The 19,782-nt window shown below is 42.3% G+C and overlaps 1 protein-coding gene across 3 annotated transcripts in view; it reads left to right on the top strand.

Annotated features, from left to right (window-relative positions):
- The window catches only part of MSH3 (mutS homolog 3), a 103,879-nt gene extending 86,918 nt beyond the window's left edge, over nt 1–16,961 (top strand). For all 3 annotated transcript variants that reach the window (XM_069962845.1, XM_069962846.1, XM_069962844.1), the window contains exons 20-24: nt 2,283–2,440; nt 10,948–11,134; nt 12,051–12,177; nt 15,220–15,394; nt 16,497–16,961. In XM_069962845.1, coding sequence (XP_069818946.1) covers nt 2,283–2,440; nt 10,948–11,134; nt 12,051–12,177; nt 15,220–15,394; nt 16,497–16,593 — 744 coding nt within the window. In that variant the 3' untranslated portion in view covers nt 16,594–16,961. The remainder of the gene's footprint in view (nt 1–2,282; nt 2,441–10,947; nt 11,135–12,050; nt 12,178–15,219; nt 15,395–16,496) is intronic.
- The last annotated feature ends 2,821 nt before the right edge of the window (nt 16,962–19,782 follow it).

Genomic DNA, 19,782 nt, shown 5'->3' with positions numbered 1-19,782 from the left:
ACCATCTCTAGGGTTTACAGAGAATGGTCCAAAAAAGAAAAAACATCCAGTGAGCGGCAGTTCTGTGGGCGGAAATGCCTTGTTAATGCCAGAGGTCAGAGGAGAATGGGCAGACTGGTTCGAGCTGATAGAAAGGCAACAGTGACTCAAATAGCCAACCGTTACAACCAAGGTAGGCAGAAGAGCATCTCTGAACACACAGTACGTCGAACTTTGAGGCAGATGGGCTACAGCAGCAGAAGACCACACCGGGTGCCACTCCTTTCAGCTAAGAACAGGAAACTGAGGCTACAATTTGCACAAGCTCATCGAAATTGGACAGTAGAAGATTGGAAAAACGTTGCCTGGTCTGATGAGTCTCGATTTCTGCTGCTACATTTGGATGGTACCTCAGAATTTGGCGTCAACAACATGAAAGCATGGATCCATCCTGCCTTGTATCAACGGTTCAGGCTGGTGGTGGTGGTGTCATGGTGTGGGGAATATTTTCTTGGCACTCTTTGGGCCCCTTGGTACCAATTGAGCATCGTTGCAACGCCACAGCCTACCTGAGTATTGTTGCTGACCATGTCCATCCCTTTATGACCACAATGTACCCAACATCTGATGGCTACTTTCAGCAGGATAATGCGCCATGTCATAAAGCTAGAATCATCTCAGACTGGTTTCTTGAACATGACAATGAGTTCACTGTACTCAAATGGCCTCCACAGTCACCAGATCTCAATCCAATAGAGCATCTTTGGGATGTGGTGGAACGGGAGATTCGCATCATGATTTGTGCAGCAGACAAATCTGCGGCAACTGTGTGATGCCATCATGTCAATATGGACCAAAATCTCCGAGGAATGTTTCCAGCACCTTGTTGAATCTATGCCACAAAGAATTGAGGCAGTTCTGAAGGCAAAAGGGGGTCCAACCCGTTACTAGCATGGTGTACCTAATAAAGTGGCCGGTGAGTGTATTTGGACAGCTATCCAGCAAAACCCAACATTTATTATTTCCCGCGTCATATCTTCTAGGCATCGGGACGGTCTTGCCTTTCACTGCCAGTGGAAGAGCACCACTGTCATCACACCTATCTGGGCGTGATTCCCTTTACAGAAGTTTCATTCGTCCCAGAGGAAACAAATTTTGAGTCACAGTCATCCCTCTTCCTACTACAACCTAGTAACACTATTGAATGAGACTATTATGCATCCATTATAGCTAGCAAATACATAACAGAAATGCTATACTATCAATCACCCTTGGTCAGCTCACCTGCTCCTTCCTTCCTTCCGATGCACAGGAAACCCGAAACAGAGTTAAATGGATATACAATATATAGTCCAGCACGTCAAATGGTAGAAAATCAACTTTTATTTCTTCAAGGATGTACTGCCTTTAAGAAATAAAGTTGTTTTTTATTATACCATTTGAGGTGCTGGACTATATGTTGTATATCCAGAAATGTAGTATTGCCCTCATTATTTCTGCTGTATATTGCACCTACAAGGGGAACAGTCAAGCTTGAAAAGGCACTTGCTCTCGGTACTACTGGTAGAGCTGGGTAAGTAGTGTAGAGCGGGGAAGAGAGTGAAGTATCCTGTCCCCCTTATTCCATAGTTGGGCCTAAACCAGGATTTCTATGGCTTTAATAGACCTAGTAGAGAACCTATCTCAATTCTTTCTAGTTTATGGAGAAATGAGGGGGATGGGTGAATAAAAACTATTGGCATTCACAGAGATCCGACCAGTTGAGACTTGGAACTAGTGTTAAAGTGTGAATTACAGCAAAGTCTAGAACCTGCAAAGGCCCCACTGTTTTTCTGCACCTTAAAAGGGTAATCCCTGCTTCAGCCAAAGCTGTTTGTTGTATTCTTAAGACACTTTGTCTTTCATACTGTGGAAAAAATATTTTACCAAGTAAAGACTTTTTCATACTACACTACCTCCAGGTTTTGTTTGGCTCTTCTGTGCACATTAACATCAATGGTACCATGATGACTTTTACCACGTGTGCAGTCCCCTTTTCACTGTGTCAATCTATAACATATGGGAGGACTCTCAGCAAACCCTTGTGCCGTTGTGAACACATCTGTCTTTCTATAGGGTAGATATTGATATTATTTCTTAATAGTCTATACCTATGACTAATCTTTAGACAAAGAAAGAAGTAATGTCTTGTTTACCTCAATGCTACCACTAGAGTATAGCTACAGGGCTTCAGTGACTATTTCTGTATTTTGGGCATTTTGTAACTGCTGGAATAATAAACCTGGTTCCTCACTTCTATGTAGGCAGACATGGAGAGAGTCATGATAATCACCGGACCTAACATGGGTGGAAAGAGTTCATACATTAAACAAGTGGCCCTAATCACCATCATGGCACAAATGGGCTCCTATGTCCCTGCAGAAGAAGTCACTGTTGGCACGGTGGATGGAATCTTTACAAGGTAAAATTTTAGAAGTAATACAAAAGTGAGCAACCAACTGCACTCTCCTTGGCAAAGTGTCCCAAGCTTCTACTGGTTGGGTTCTCAGTAGTCAGCCTGCCATGGTGGCTCTTGTACTAAAAGGGTTGTCTGTGCTTTAAATGGTCACTGCTATTAACATTCATTGTTATGGACCTGCGCACAAAAGTTGCGATGAGCTGACAGGCAGACTTTTCCGATTATTGGCTGAATGAGCATTTCTAGGAACTCTCATAGCGGATAATCTTTTCCTGATAAAGGACCCTTAGACTGCTCTTTTGCTCTTTAATGTCCTCTTGATGCTGATGCTTTTTTTAGGGTGTGTAGTGACAGAGAAGCAGAGGATCCCCTCCCCCTCATGGTGAGTGCATTGTATGGGAGACTTTATTGAGGCTGGGTCTACTCACTGGTGCGTTCACACGTAACGGATCTGCAGCGGATTTCTTGCTGCGAATTCGCAGAGAGATCCGCTGCGGATCCCTGCCCTGTACACTCTGGGCAGACAAACTCGCAGCAGGATGGACATCCCGCTGTATGTCAGCAGCCCGCCCCATTAACCCCCCGCCGCCGGAGCATATACATCACCTTCTCCCCGCTCCGGCTTGCTGCGGAGTTTCCAGCACATCCCGCTCAGCCAATCAGAGCGCTGCTAAGCCACAGCACGCTGATTGTCTTAGCGGGATGTGAAGACGCCAGTAGCCCCAAAGCAAGCCAGGGTGGTAAGCAGGTGATGTATACATTTCGGCAACGGGCGGGCTGCTGACATCCTGCTGCGAGTTTGTCTGCCCAGAGTGTACAGGGCAGGGATCCGCAGCGGATGTCGCTGTAAATTCACAGCGAGAAATCCGCTTCAGATCCGTTGCATGTAAATGCACCCTAAGGGTACAAACAAACACACCATATATGCAGCGTATTTACTGCTGCGATACGCAGCAAATACGCAGCAGATTACATCTAAGTAACTGAACACAGCATCAAATCTGCACCATCAAATCTGCTGCGTATCTGCTGCATATACGGTGTGTGTGTTTGTACCCTTAAGATGTTTTACCATAGTCAGAAATGTCAAAAATCGTGCTTGGGATCTTGGGTCAAGGGAAAAAGACATCATTATTGTATACTAGAAAATGTACCCGGCGCTGCCCGGGTATAAAGTGTCAGTGTGTATAGAGGGTCCTGTATACCTGTAGTATAGAGTTGGTGGAGGTGCTGTATACCTGTAGTGTATAGTTTTGGGGTCCTGTATACCTGTAGCGTATAGTTTGGGGTTCTGTATACCTGTAGTATAGAGTTGGTGGAGGTGCTGTGGCAGTGTTATCCAGTCACAGTATGGTGGTATTGGTCAGGTCTGGTATGGCAGTGTTATCCAGTCACAGTATGGTGGTTTTGGTCAGGTCTGGTATGGCAGATTCATCCAGTCACAGTATGGTGGTATTGGTAAGGTCTGGTATAGCAGTGTTATCCAGTCACAGTATGGTGGTATTGGTCAGGTCTGGTATGGCGGTGTTATCCAGTCACAGTGTGTCGGTATTGGTCAGGTCTGGTATGGCGGTGTTATCCAGTCACAGTGTGTCGGTATTGGTCAGGTCTGGTATGGCGGTGTTATCCAGTCACAGTATGGCGGTATTGGTCAGGTCTGGTGTGGCGGTGTTATCCATTCAAAGTATGGCGGTATTGGTCAGGTCTGGTATGGCGGTGTTATCCATTCACAGTATGGCGGTATTGGTCAGGTCTGGTATGGCGGTGGTATCCAGTCACAGTGTGGCGGTATTGGTCAGGTCTGGTGTGGCAGTCTTATTTGGTATGGTATGACGGTGTTATCCAGTCACAGTATGGCAGTATTGGTCAGGTCTGCTATGGCAGTGTTATCCAGTCACAGTATGGTGGTATTGGTCAGGTCTGGTGTGGCGGTGTTAAATGTGGCGTGTGGAGCTATTACCTACCAGTCCTGATGCTAATTGGTGAGTAAGGATGGGCCGTCTTCAGGTTTAGTGCTTAGGGGAGCAGCAGCTGGTAATACTGCCCTGTATACATGTACTGTATCATAGGAGTAGGGGGTCCTGCATACCTGTAATATCCTGTATACATGTACTGTATAGTTGGAGTAGGGGGTCTACCAGTTATTACTGTGGATGTTGTGAGGCAGCTTCCCTAGCAACCATTGCTCCCTGTGAAAATGAAAGCAGTAATCCTATTGGTTGCTAAGGCTCCCAACTGATATTTTCTCTGGGCAGCTGCAGCTAATTATATCTCCTGTGTGCAGTGTGGAGATTTTCCAATTCATCTCTATGGGGCGCCGCTCTCCTCCTCCCCCTCCTGTACATGTGGCGGGGACGGGACCTTCGCTAAAACCTTCCCGGGCACCCAATGTATCTGTGTGCCAAATTTGGGGTCAAACGGTTCAGGCGTTTGGAAGTCTATATAGGACAGACAGACAGACAGACAGACAGAAGGACAGACAGACAGACTTTCATTTTTATGATATAGACATGTATAAATAGGCGGCACAGAAGAAGCAGGCAGGCCAGTGCACTGGGAAAGGACCTTATTTACGTATTAGTTTTTAAAAAATAAGTTACAAAAAAACTGCAACTGATGGGAAGAGAAAAGATATCTCTAGAATCTGCATCAGAACGCCTCTACATACATAACAGCATGTTGTATAAAGTTGCTGTTGGTTTCCCTTTAAATCCCTGAATTTCTTCAGGGAAATGTATTTCTATGCAACAAGCAGTTTTATGTTCCCATCAGGGACGGATTAACTTTACTATAGGCCCCGGGCTGTTCACCAAGCCTGGGCCCCCACCCCACTGTAACTATGGTAGCACTAGTGTGGTGTTCATAGTACAGGACAGATAATTTCAGGATGCCCTGAATTGTGCAAAATTGTGGTAAAAAAACAGCGTTGTTTTTTTGTTTTTTTTTTTTTTTGCAAATCATGGCAAAACTGTAGTCCGGAGACAATACACCATTGAAAGTATAAGTCATTTTTGGTGGCCATGTGCCCCCCAGGAGCTATTGTAATCCACTACTGGTTCCCATCACAGCATATTATTGTTTTGTGAGTTAAATGTGTTACTTAGAATTTGTTCCAAGCCTCTGTATAAAGATTACAACTTTAGTTTTTACCTTGTACAGTTTAGGCGACAAGCAGAAAAGCTGCGTACTGGAGCCTTGTGCTAATTATTTTTTTCGCTAATGGACACATCTGGAAAGGTCATTCTCCACATAGTGCGCCACCTTGTAAGTTGTAGTCAATGTTCAGAACCAGAAGGGTAAGCGTTCTTACGCCAAAACAGTATTATAAGGTTCCTTGCCTCAATACAATGGTAGCAACTACAGTTATTTCTAGGAAGTTTGCATGTTCCAGTTATTGTTCACAGCTTAACTCTGACACATCAGTTTCCCCCAAATGTAGTTGTCATCTTTCTCAAGGTTAAATTGGGAGGTGGGGGGTGGGGGGTGGGGGCAATGAACTTAGCATAGATAAGGACTGGAGCATGGTTAGATGGGGCCACCAGTCACAACCAATAAACAGGAACAGAAGTAGAACTACATATCCCAGGTAACAGAAGGGCAAGACGGGAGAATAGTCACATGCTAGATCATACTCAGACAATTCCCTTTTTTTTCTCATACTTACCCGTTCTGGGTGTCTAAAATCATCTTCTCTGTGCCCACTCTGACAACACGCTGCTACCGCTTTTCCTCTCCCTTTGTAGACACAGGTCATGTGATCTCCTCTTTGTGGGCCGGGTTAGCTGTCTATTGACACACACCTTGACCACAGGTATTATACATTTTATGTGATTTCACCCTTCTTTATTAATTCCTCTTGTTGCCACTGGGTCTTGTGCAATATATTTATAATCTCCATGAAGGGAATTGTGCAATGAACCAATAATAATAGATTGTTACATAACTGGTTTACTGGATCTTGTGCAATACTGTTCAATATTTCCTGTGTATTACTTGTCCCATGTGCATGGCTATTATGGCTTTTTTATTATCGTTTGTCTGAAGATTTTATGTGAATTTAATAATAAAGATTACTATTGATTACATTGTTGTCCTTGTTGTAGGAGTTGTGTCCGTCATCAGCTAGTATGGAATACATTGGGTAATGTGATACAAAATCAGTGAAAAAACAGTCCTGTGTTTACTGTGCCATAGTAATGACAGTAGTGAGAAAGAAAGCTAAGGGGGCGAGTTCACAAATGGACTAATCAAGGAAATGCATGAGGGAAATTTAGTTTCCTGGCTGACTCCATCTTGGATATAGATCGTCTTTTAGAAAAACTTGTAACTCAGTAATGGCAGCAGCTATAACGACAGGAGATGGCTCAACATACTCAGTGGGACTGGTTGAGCAAGACCAGTTATGTTTGGGAGCATTTAATTTTTTAGCTATTAGGTGAATAACCCCTTTAATAATACTACTTGAATGGCAGAAGGGTGTGATAATAACTCATAGGAGCACTAAGTATAGTAATCTGCTAGAATGTCTGACTTTTTCAAAAACCTTAATGGTGCACATTGATCACCCAGCGAGATGGTACTTATGGCAAAAAAACAGAACAGCTTCTCGAAGCTTGGAACGGTAAGACCTCACATGTAGTATCTTAAACCAAAATCAGGAGTGGAAAAGACACAAAAAAAAACTATAATGGAAAGATTTGCACCTTTGTTTTGGACCCACTAATTGCTTCAACGAAAAATACTGTCCAAAGTACTATGTGTGAAGTGAGCCCGACAGTGCTATTTGTGATAGATGACTAATAATTGTCTGAATTTAAGGAATTATATTGTTTATATTAGTAGTATATAGTTACAGTAGATTACAGCAGTGTAGCACAAGTGAAATGCGTCTTTCAAGGATATTACAAATGATAGAAGGAGCTATTTTTTGGCTAATATTGAGAAGCTGGTTTGTCCTTATACACCAGCATATACTATACTTCACAGCCTCAAAATGCTTTGAAATAATCCTTGAAATATTTGATATTCCGAATAAACCAACTATAAAGGATTGTAGTACTCAAAGCTCATGTAACATATAGTACATCCCATCACCGGAAAACGTGCGCCATGCTGCGTATTGATGGTTGTGTTTCAATCTGCATATTCATATACTGTATGATAGTCACATCAGGGTTCGGTTTGTTTTGTAATCTGTGCTTTATATTTCCTATAGAATCCCTGTTGAATCATTCTAAATTGGGTGAGCAGCCAAACAAAGTGGTAGCAAGTAACCAGAGAACACGCAGTCTTGTTAAAGTAATACTTCTGGGAATATCTGATCCGAAAAGTATGCATACATGAATGGGGAGCAGGGCTACAATACATTTACATTGTTCCTTGTCAGAAGTAATAAATCATGAATAGCTTAAGCCCTGTATAATACAGAGTTAGGCCTACTAGCCACAGAGTGAAAAATTGTATACATCTTCAGGCTGGGTTCACACTACGAATATTTCAGTCAGTATTGTGGTCCTCATATTGCAACCAAAACCAGGAGTGGATTAAAAACACAGAAAGGATCTGTTCACACAATGTTGAAATTGAGTGGATGGCCGCCATATAACAGTAAATAACTGCCATTATTTCAATACAACAGTCGTTGTTTTAAAATAACAGCAAATATTTGCCATTAAATGGCGGCCATCCACTCAAATTCATCATTGTGTGAACATAGCATTTCTGTGTTTTTTAATCCACTCCTGGTTTTGGTTGCAATATGAGGACCACAATACTGACTGAAATATACGTAGTGTGAACCCAGCCTAAACATTATTGGGGGGATTTATCATATCTAGAATAATCTTGGTACACCCTTACCTAGTACCTGACTTTTAACCTGTCCCATCTTAACCTGTCTTGCATATGTTTTATCCGGAAGGGGCATGTTTTCTTCTGCCATTTCCTGCTGCTTGAATGCATGGGACCTAATACAGTCTTAGGCTATGTTCACACAATGTATTTTTTTTGTAAAAGTATGGCCGTTGTTGCAATCGGCAACAATGGCTGGACTTTTCACGAAAAGATACCTTGCCTTGTACTCTATGGGATCCCAGCCGGCCGCAAAAAACCCTGTCAGTTCACAAAATAGAGCGAGCTGCTCAGGCTGTACGCTCTATTGTGTGCTGTGCGGACTTCTGATGTGGGCGCGCACGGATGCACCCGCATCAGAACTCTGCAGCCCGAAAGATCATTTGGCCGGTACTGCAGTATCGGCTGGGATGATTCTTTTCAGAGACCGGCCACAGAAGCATGTGAACATGGCCTTATGTGTCATAGAAGCGTAAATTTTTATTATAGACATAATGTCCTGTCACCACTTATGTAGCTAAAGAGAATGTGTCACCGCATTTACTGATTAAACCAGATACAAGAAACATATTGGAGGGAATAAACTGACTACATTATAATTGTTACAAGCAAACATGTAGCGCAAGCTCTTTCCACCTTATCTTTTAAAGAATAAGGTTTTGCTGCAAGTTAGCAAATTTTGAAATGTTTGATGCCATTTTTGTTGTGCAGAAAGACAATGCAGTATACTGCAACCAGATACTGACATATTCCCCAGTACTGTATATTATATTAGGAATAGACCCTGCTCTGTATTTATAGCGCTGTGTGGCTGCAGTGAATCAGAGCTAGGACCAGGGCTTGGACAACCCTGCAGTTGGCACATGACTTCGAACACATGGCACATCACAGCTTGCTCTGTCTGTACTCTAGTTATATGCTAGAGAAAAAAGCAACTTGTGATGATCTGTTGAATCCTATGTAAAAAGATATAGTCGGAAATCCAAATGTAATATATGAACTCTGTAAAAGAGCTAGACTTAGGGTCCATTTACACAGAAAGATTATCTGACAGATTATCTGCCAAAGATTTAAAGCCAAAGCCAGAAACAGACTATAAACAGGGAACAGGTCATAAAGGAAAGCCTCATATTTCTCCTCTTTTCACATCCATTCCTGGCTTTGGCGTCAAATCTTTGGCAGATAATCTGTCAGATAATCTCTCTGTGTAAATGGACGCTTACATAACCCGTCCCTCACATATGTGACAGTTGAAGTGCATAGTTGCTCTACTTTTTACTACTGTGCGGTTTCCTGAGACTCCATAGCTCGTCCGCAGCCTGCTTCAATGACTCCCTCAGTATAGCGCTGCTGCCTGTTCATAAGGAAACTTTCCTGGTAATTTTGGAGATAAATAGAATAATTGTCACATTCAGCCAATTAGTTGTGTATGCGCCAACGCTTTTCAATACTATTAATCCACTGAACCACTACTACAGTGGAGTCAGCGCGGCAGAAGATAACAGAACATCTCTCGTAGTTTGCCTGCAGACATTACACATAAATCCTTTTTCTCGGGTAGCTGCTCCTCTGAGGCTCGCGCTGACTGTGGTGACCGACTCTGCAGCTGTGATTTCAAAGCAGTCAGGGGAAATTGTGCAACCGTAACTACGCAGGATGCGCGGAAACTTTGATGGATCGATTCATTTCACAATCATGGCTTCGTCCCATGTGTTTGTGTGGCACAGTATCTTCAGCTGCAGCCTAGCTAGCAGCAATGTTTAAGGCCGACCGTGAAGTTATTTGGTTTGTACTCGCGCCTTTTTTTCATACTCCATGTAATCGAGATGCTGGCATTTTCAAAATGGCTTTCGACTGGTTTTTTTTTACTGAAAAAAAAAACCTTTTTATTACTATATTTTTTTACTATTAGTTTGCTGGTCTGGGGAAGATTAGACAAAACTGTAGTGCACATTTATATATAGATATAGATGAATATTAAGGATATTGCACCAAACATGTAGTTTGTTAGGCTATGTTTACACACGGTGACCCAGATTTACAGAGCAAAAAGTTAACTGTTTTTTTTTGTAGCTTTTGTCCTCTTCCCCATGTATCAGTCTGCCATCTGCCTTCATGTAATGTGTTTTGATCTTGTAGTGTTCCTCTTTGTTACCCCTGTCGCCTGTGTAGCGCTCTGGAATTAAGTGCGCTTTATAAATAAATAATAATAATAAACCTATTCCAGTATTTTGGTTATTGAATTTTATTGTTCCTATTTCCTAAAATTTCACAGCCATAAATTTAAATGCAAGGTCCTTTTTCTGCAGTTTACAATGCAAAAATTAATCTGTGTCCATGCTTTATAGGCCAATAAATGGCAAAATCGCAAGTTGTATTAGCAATAGCATTTACAGTGACAAAAAAGGTTTAAAAAAAAGTTTAAAAAATAGCTAGAAAAGTACAATGAAAATATTAAAATTTTCACAGTTTTATGCCTGAAAGATTGGCGCTTTTTTAAGTCTGAAAATAGGGACCACATAACTATGTGCCCATAGCCTTGTTCCTCCTGGAAATCTATTAGTAAGCTCTAAAGAGGGTATACTCAGTATAGTAGACACTATGTTGGCACACATTTATTCATACTTTTCCAGAAATGTACAGCTGCTTTTATTTTACAGAATGGGTGCTGGCGATAATATCTATAGAGGAAGAAGCACTTTTATGGAAGAACTGACTGAGACAGCAGAGATATTAAAGCAAGCCAGTCCTCGGTCTCTTGTCATTTTGGATGAATTGGGAAGAGGCACAAGTACGCATGATGGGATTGCCATAGCATATGCAACTCTGGAGTACATTATAAGAGATGTAAGTTTTCTTATTTTTTATATAATCAGTCAGTTCCTAACAAATCTATGATAACATTGACTGGAAAATTTACCAGTGTAGAGTGGCAACATTTCACAATTTTTTTGTCGTGCACCTGTCCAAAAATTGTTGTGCAGTCTCCCACTTTGCACAAATAAAGCTAAACTAAATCTACAAACTGAGTAGTAGCATGCTTGACACTGTTGAGAATGAGTTTGAAGGTTTAAGCTCATGCAGGTCAGAGCTATACATAGAATTATTGGGGTAACTATCTTTCCTTCAAGCATACTTTTGGTAACAATGGAGATGACCACACTGGGTTTATAATGTGCGAAACCCTAAATGGATGAGAATGTGGGTTGCAAACTGTACCGACCTGGTGTGGTAGTCTCCATGGATATGGGAACTGCTAATTGGGTTCAGTGTGCAATCCATTTGCTGCAGGAAGTTTGGGTATTCATGGAGATGACTATAGCTGGACAGTACAGCATGCAACCCACATTCTGATCCAATTGGTGGTCATCTCCATTGATACCTGAAATTCAGATGGCAAAGGGATTGCATGCCGATCAGGTCCAGCGCACTTTGTGACAGGTACCATTTAAAACCATAGTTTATGTATTAAAATTAATCGATAACTGCTCCCATTGTGAAAAAGTGTCCTGCAAAATAAGATATTTGGGGTTAGATGAAGAAATTCAAAAGTAACATTTTAGAATGTAACGTCTATAAACGCAAAATTGTGCTCTGGACGCATTGGCCATGATGGCATAGCCAGTTGTAGAAGTGTTAAAGTACAACAATGATTTCCCACAGGAATTATAAGGATTAATTTATTCCACAAGAAGTGTTTTATCTGCACCCTGTGTTCTTATACAGTTTTCTTAATGTTGTTTTAATGTCTGTTCTCCCTCAGGTGACATCACTAACACTCTTTGTCACACATTACCCTCCATTGTGTGAATTGGAAGCCTGCTATCCTACTGTGGTTGGAAATTACCATATGGCTTTCTTTATTGATGAGGAGCAGGGGAATGAACATGGTATGATGACACGTGTTATCATTGTATGGCCTAACCAGTCACTCTCAGTTTCTTTGGTATGCCCCCTGTATTAAGGCTGTTACATTTACTGTATTTTAGGGGTGCACACCCATTGTATGTGGAGCGCTCTTACTGGAACACCAAACCTAAAAATGGCAGAGATCATAAAGTTTAGACAGAGATCATAATAGCATTCATGCATATGTATGTAAATGTTTTTACAGGTTCTTGGAACTAGAGAAATGTGAATAAAGTAGTGGAGGCAGATTTTGGTATGGCCTTCCTCATACATGAGCATCTGCCAGGTTCTGTTCACATCTGTGTCGTGACGGCATACAACTGGCATCCAATGGACCCCACTTTTAGTTTGGTTTCCTTTGTAATGTCTGTGGTTTTCAGGGGAACAATACATATGGGGTGACCGCACAATTCTGCTACTATGGCCTTCAGCCATTGCATTTAGTTGCGGTGTTACCTCCAGCACTTTACACCCTTGGTAAAGCATTGGCCAGGTAGAGGAAGCTGGTAAATTACAGGGAGGGCCAGACAGATGTAAATCTTTCAACAAACTCCAATGAGCAGCCATTGTTGGCAAGAAACACAGATGCAAATTAGGAGGAGTAAAGGGAAACGATCAGCAGGTTAGATGAATGTAACCTGCTGATAGCCCCCTATTGCGCACAGGGCGCCGAAGAGGAAGGTTTGTTTATTCCCTTCCTCCTCTGCGCCATTTTCGTGCTGTTAGCAGGTTAATTCTCGGTCTGGAGCACTGCTCTGCCCCCCCCCGCATATGCCCATCTTCCGCAATGAGGGTGGGACAGTGCTTCTAATTGTGCTCTGGAATGAGGATTACACTGCTAACAGCACCAAAGAGAAAGACAAACCTTCCTTCTCGGCGCCCCGTGATTTGTCTAACCTGCTGACAGTGCCCCTTTAATACATTAAAGCGTAACTGTCATTTCAGGGCCATTTTTCTGAAAACATTAAATATCAACAGTACAAGCGATTTTAAGAAACTCTGTAATAGGTTTTATGTATTAAAAAAGTTTCCTTCTGTACTGAAAAAGCAATCTCCCAGCCTCCCCCCTCACATCAGATGAAGCAGGATTTCTTCCTCCATTATGTGGCTATGGAGAGGGGAGGGGCTGTTAGGAGTGACTGAGCACGGAGGATTTCTGCAAAGCACAACACCCTGCAATCTTCTCTCAGTAAGTTCATAGATAAGCACTGACCTTTCTGACACCTGAATTTAGCGTTTTAGGTGCCCAGAGAGTCTACAAACAGCTGACCTTCATGTCACCTCTTCCTGCTCCCTCATCTCCCTCAGCCACTCCCCCCTCCATAAGGATAGAATGGAAAGAGCAGAACCCGTCTTCACTGGCTTCTCTGTAATGAAGACGTGTTTGCCTGATAATGCACAGATAAGAAGTCAGGGGGGAGGCTGGGAGATTGCTTCTTGAGTACAGAAGGAGGCTTTTTTGGCTAATGAAACCTATTACAGAGTTTCTTAAAATTGCTTATACTACTGATTTCTGCAATAAAAAAAAACATGACTGTTATGCTTTAAAATAGCCGTCTCATGGAAAATATAGAATGCTTTGGTAACAGACACTGTTTAACCTTAATGAAAAATACTGTTAATACTATAATCAACCTCTCCCCAGCCTTAAGTGGTTGCTTACAAGAGGAGTAATACATTACATTAATGGTAACGCTAATATAATTTACCTTTTAGAATATTTTAACATTCATTTACTTTGAAATGTCTTGTCTCAGGACTGTAGAGCACGGATGGTGAGCGTATAACAATAAATTATGTATACAAAGGTGCAATAACTATACGCTACTAAAAAAAACTGTAAAATAGAAAAACAAAGACAATAAGGAAAGAAGGGATAAGCAATTACAGGACTCTGTCAGTAGGTTTATGCTGCCATATCTGAGGGCAAATCTGGTGTATATACAAGCCTATAAATATATAAACTACAGTCATATCCCCATTAGAGGTAGTAGTCATATCACCTGTAGGGGTGGTATTTGTATGTCTAATAATGCAGTAATACACAATTATCTCCCCTGAGAGGCAAATGACTGTCTCGCATAATTTGGTTATGAAGACAACAGTTGCATGTATATTACAATGTAATTATAGTAAATATGGTTTGTTAGTCGCTGTATAAATGCATTTAACAGATCTCACAAAAGGCATCTTAATACTAAGAGAAAAAGGTTGGAACAGCGACACACTGTAGGTCTGAAAGGTGTGGACACATAGGAAAGCCTGAGACACAAAAGCTGAAGATTGCTACATATTGTAGGTCGACAGAGTATTATACAAGATATTAATGTGTAGGACATTGGTAGAGATATATCTGACATAATCACCAAGGACCAACAAAGAAATTCTATCATTTATGTCTACAATGAGCCAGAAGTGTATAAAGTTACAAAGAAAGGCATGAGAGATAAGCCCAGGTTCCAGGGCCTCCTTCATAGATTCCACTCAAGACCAATAAACAGAACTGGGCACTTTGCTGCATGACACCAATAGATGCCAAAAGTCCCCATCGACCCTAATGGGTCCATTGTGTTTCCATCTGATGTCCATCATTTTACTGGATTATAACAGGACACAAAACACTGAATGCAATAGGTTTTTTGTCTTGTCATTTAAATGGAAACTACAGCACAGATGTTATTTAGACTGGATGTCTAGAAAGTTTACCCAGCCAACAACTGAAATCTATAGTACATAGTATTACAGAAAGCTGATAGTTGGCCTACCCCTATATACCTCACAAACATTGCCGCTAGCCTTGTATTTTTAATGTAACTTATGGACCGGCATGGTCTGCCATGGCAGGAGCCACATAATATACTTGGGTAACTCCTAAAGAAGTCACTTTATGGATTTTTTAGCCATCTTTTTTTTCTCATTATTAATAAATAAAATACACATACTGTTCTCCAGACATTTCCTGTATATTGTCCATATGTTTCTGTTATGTGTGAATAACCATGTATGTCTTTCTGATTCTACAGAGTGTGAAGTGGCGGCTAAGCCCGAGTACATCACATTTTTGTATCAGATAACTCGAGGAGTTGCTGCAAGGAGTTATGGATTGAACGTTGCTAAACTGGCAGACGTCCCCCAGGAAGTTTTAAAGAAAGCGGCTTGTAAATCTAAAGAGCTGGAGGGGTTAGTGGAGATGAAAAGGTAAACATATCGACAATATACTTTACACACCGCTCTCGTATGTCATTCTATCACTACAGTTTTATATTCTCTTCTGGTGAGGCACAGAGCCTATAGTAGCAGATGGTTGGTAAGTGTTATCCCCGGAGGGCTCATGATCATTATCTAATTATTTATTCATTGTATAGAGCTGATATATACAGCACTGTTATACAGTTATTACTAAAGCTTACAGAATGATTCCTATAGTAAAACATCACATACTGCCCTAAGCAACCAGTCCGAATTTAATAATAATTTCAGAGCTGATCTGAAAAGAAGTAGTGATCTGATTGATTTCTGCAGCCAATACTAACACTTTTTAGTGTTTGAGGTCTGTGACCGCTATGGATTTTCAGAATAGAAGAGATGTAAAGATTGCTTTCAGCCCTTTTACACTGCTCAGAGATTTATGTTACTAAATATCAGACCCAATACTGTAACAAAAGGCCTGACATGAACCAAAGACGTTTAGCGTTCTGTTTGTCAGTGGTGGTCCGAGATCAACCATCACCTGTTTGATCATTTCACCTACGACATGGCAGTATTTTTTTTTTATCGGATTTCGCATTAAAAGAAGTTCCATCGCTCCCTTTACTAGAGGAGGAAATCCTGACACTTAACCCTTTTTAATTCCTTTAGTTATACAGCGCCAACTGATTCCGCAGCACTTCACATAAATTAGATAATTTTTGGTCCCTGTCCCAATTAGGACTCACAATATAAATTCACCTATCCGTATGTTTTTAGGTGTGGGAGAAAAACAGAGTACCCGAGGAAAACACAGGGAGATCATAGAAACTCCTTGCAGGTGTTACTCTTGGTGGGATTGAACCCAGGACCCCAGCACTGCAAGGCTTCAGCGCTAACCACTAGTGTTGAACACTACTTACCATTGGAACCGATAAATAAAAAGATTCTGCTGTGGCCCATTACCTTCCTTTAACCTACAACCTATATAATATATTGTATTTTTTTATATTGTATTTTTAAGAAATATTTTAACATTTAAGCGATCATTTTACTGTATGTCCATTTCTTTCCCCTAGAAATTCAATTATTAACCAGTTTTATTTATTGGCAGGAAGAAGATGAGGACATTTCAAAGAGCTTGGAATATTCAAAGCGCTAAAGAACTGAAAGATTCATTGAACTTGGAAGCATCTGAACTGTCATCTTGAAACCCCAGAGCTTGTGTGGAAGGGGCTGGGGTCAGGGAGATGGAGGCGCTGGGGATGCACTGGATGCATACTTTATGACTGTGCTGAATCTAAATTGGAATATGAACCCTAATGTACATGAAAAATGAGGCACAAGGGATATCAATGATGCAACATTTATAGAACTTCGGCCCATGTAAGGCCTCAAAGAGAAAGTTTTACAGTGAGATTGGTTGTGTTGTAATGGGCAACGTTTAAGAATCTTCAGAAGTAATACACTCGTGCACGTGGCACACGACTACTACTTGAGATCATGAACATAAACATTTTACTCAGTAAGCATTAACTGGTTTCTTACTTGTCTTTCAATAAAGCTTAATCCTGGGAAACTTGATGAAATCACTGTGGGAAGAATGCCAACAACCTGACTATATCTTTGTACAATATTAGGCTGAACACTACGGTTCGATAACTATCATGGCCCGGGGGCAGGATGCTGGCGTTGAACTAGCTGATGGGCTCCGGTGTTTTAGGGCAACTTGTCACGGTGGCCAAGAGTGGTAATACCCACGCCCAGACACACAGGCACCAGACCTTGTGTGAGGTGCAGATGTAGGTGCAGCATAAGTGATGACAGAGTCCTTACTTATCCAGTAGTTTAACTTTACTTGAAACAGATTCCGTGCAATGCAAAATAGTGCAAACAGAAAAATACAGCTCACATGTGCTAGTGCAAAAATACAACAATACTACTTTAGGGTGCCATCACACCTACCGGATCCACAGCGGATCTCACTTCTGCGGATTCGAAGCGAGAACCGCTGCGGATCCGGTATCAATTCACCCCTATGATAGCACATATTCGCAGCGGGATTAACATCCCGCTGTGAATATGTGCTTTAACTCCCTGGTGCCCGCAGCCCCGCCGTCGCATCCCCCATCCCCGGCGGCGGCACATCCCCCCCATCCCAGCCTTATCCCCCCATTAGCCCACCGCTGCCCGCATCCCGCTGCTGAGAGCATACAGTACCTGCTCGGCGGCACGCCTGCAGTGAGGCTGCCAGCTCCGGTCCCGCTCAGATCAGCTGAGCGGGACCGTAGCCGGGAGCCTCACTGCAGCCTTGCCGCCAAGCAGGTAATGTATGCTCGCAGCGGCGGGCCGGAGATGGGCTGATAGGGGGATGTGGCCAGGATGGGGGGGATGTGCCGGGGATGGGGGATGCGACGGCGGGGCTGTGGGCACCAGGGAGTTAAAGCACATATTCACAGCGGGATGTTAATCCCGCTGCGAATATGTGCTATCATAGGGGTGAATTGATACCGGATCCGCAGCGGTTCTCGCTTTGAATCCGCAGAAGTGAGATCCGCTGTGGATCCGGTAGGTGTGAAGGCACCCTTAGGCAGATTCTTGTAGTAGAAGTTAGTAGTAGAAAGAACTTGTTTGCAAGGTTAGTGTAGAGGCCATATAGGAGCTAATTAGTTACAGTACTAAAGAGCTAAATAGTAACAGTACTCTTCTGGGATGTGTGTGGAATATGGTGTACTTGTTGAGAAAATCCTCATACTCAAATATAGATATCCTTCTGATGTCTGACTGCTTTCTGCCTCCACAGTCTCGGTGACTGCCCTTTGTGGCAGTTCGAGTCCTAGGCTTTTATCTCTATGTTGAACTAATTAGTGAAGGTTTCCCCGAGTAGTCGAGTGTACTGTCAGTAAAGTACTTCAGCTTAGCGCACTTTTGCTTTACTGGGGATCAGTCCCTCTTCCTTTCTTTTGGGGGTGACTGTCCTGACTTAGGAGATCCTTGGCATAGACAGGGGTTGTCCTGTTTCCCGGTTGCCCCACTGCTAAGGTTGAGCAGCGCATAACTGCTGTTGTCTCTTTCATGTGAACAAGAATCCTGAATTTAACTCCTGAACAGGAAACCCCTGTCTTATATAGGGTTGTGTGACAGGAAGTGTAGGTGAGAGAGTGTATACAGAGTGTAAACACAGTTAAGCAAACATAGCTCAACCTTTCCCATAGACCGCAGCTGTTCACAGGGAAGTGAGACACCCAGAGGCCGGAGTGAAAAGGACAGCTCACAGTATTTGTGACACCTGAGAGAATTACTTTACCTGGGTGGTATAAGAACTTAGGGAACCACCTGTGGTGGGATACTACATATCCATGATTTTTGATGAGACATCACAGGTAAAATTGATACAGTAATTTCTCAACGTTGAACAATAACTTAGTTTCCAGCCCTTTCACAATTGGATTGTCCTTGTATGAAATTAGACACTTGACTCGGCAGCACAAAATCAAGTGATGGTTTTTCTGTGGATCAGTTTCAGTGTAAATCGAATAAGAATAGGATGCTTTTCTTGAAAAATATAATATTACAAGTTATGGGCATTAGATTTCTGGTGATACGCTGATCCAGGGATTATTCTTATTGCCATAGGAGTCGGGAAGGAATTTTCTCCCTGTGATGTGACAATTGTCATCTGCCCCATAGGGGTTTTTTCCTTCCTCTGGATTAACACAGTAGGGTTTCCCTAGGTTAAACCTGATGGACTCTTGTCTTCTTTCAACCTTATTAACTATGTTACTATAAAAATCTGAGCTAAACTAACTAAACTAGCTGGGGCAGGAATTTAAAAAACTACAAGCCAACCTTGTGGTGTTCTCTCTAGGGATGCACAATGCCCCGAAAAATCGATTCTAATATCGATTCTTGGGGGAAAATATTGGTTCAATACTAGGATTCCCTGGTAGTCGATACTTTATGTTAAGCCTTTTGCGCAGCAGAGAACAGAACAGGGAGAGCGGGGTGGTTGGGGAGAGAAGATGGCAGAAGGGTGGACGTGCAGAGAACTGAGGAGGAGATACGGCCACTATACCTGTGAGGATCTTGCATGCCTGTGAGGTATGGGAGGCAGGCCGGAACTGTCAGGACCCTTCCGGTGTGGACATAAGTGATAATGGGGTGGGAATCACATGTCACCACACTGACAGGGAAGCAGGGTGTGTGAAGATAAGGCTGCAGCCGCTGGACAATACAGTCTGCTTAAGGATATGTTCACACTGAGTAAATCAGGTTGAATTCCGCCTGCCACAGTGTGCCATAGCCTGTATATGGGAGAGTGCGCGCTACTCCGCTGCCACCATTCTAAGCTCAAAGAAGTGACATGTCACTTCTTTGAGCGGAGAGTGGCCGCAGCGGAG

This window comes from Dendropsophus ebraccatus, chromosome 3 (genome assembly GCF_027789765.1).
Source record: "Dendropsophus ebraccatus isolate aDenEbr1 chromosome 3, aDenEbr1.pat, whole genome shotgun sequence".
NCBI lineage: Eukaryota > Metazoa > Chordata > Amphibia > Anura > Hylidae > Dendropsophus > Dendropsophus ebraccatus.
This window is presented reverse-complemented; position numbering and strand designations above follow the sequence as displayed.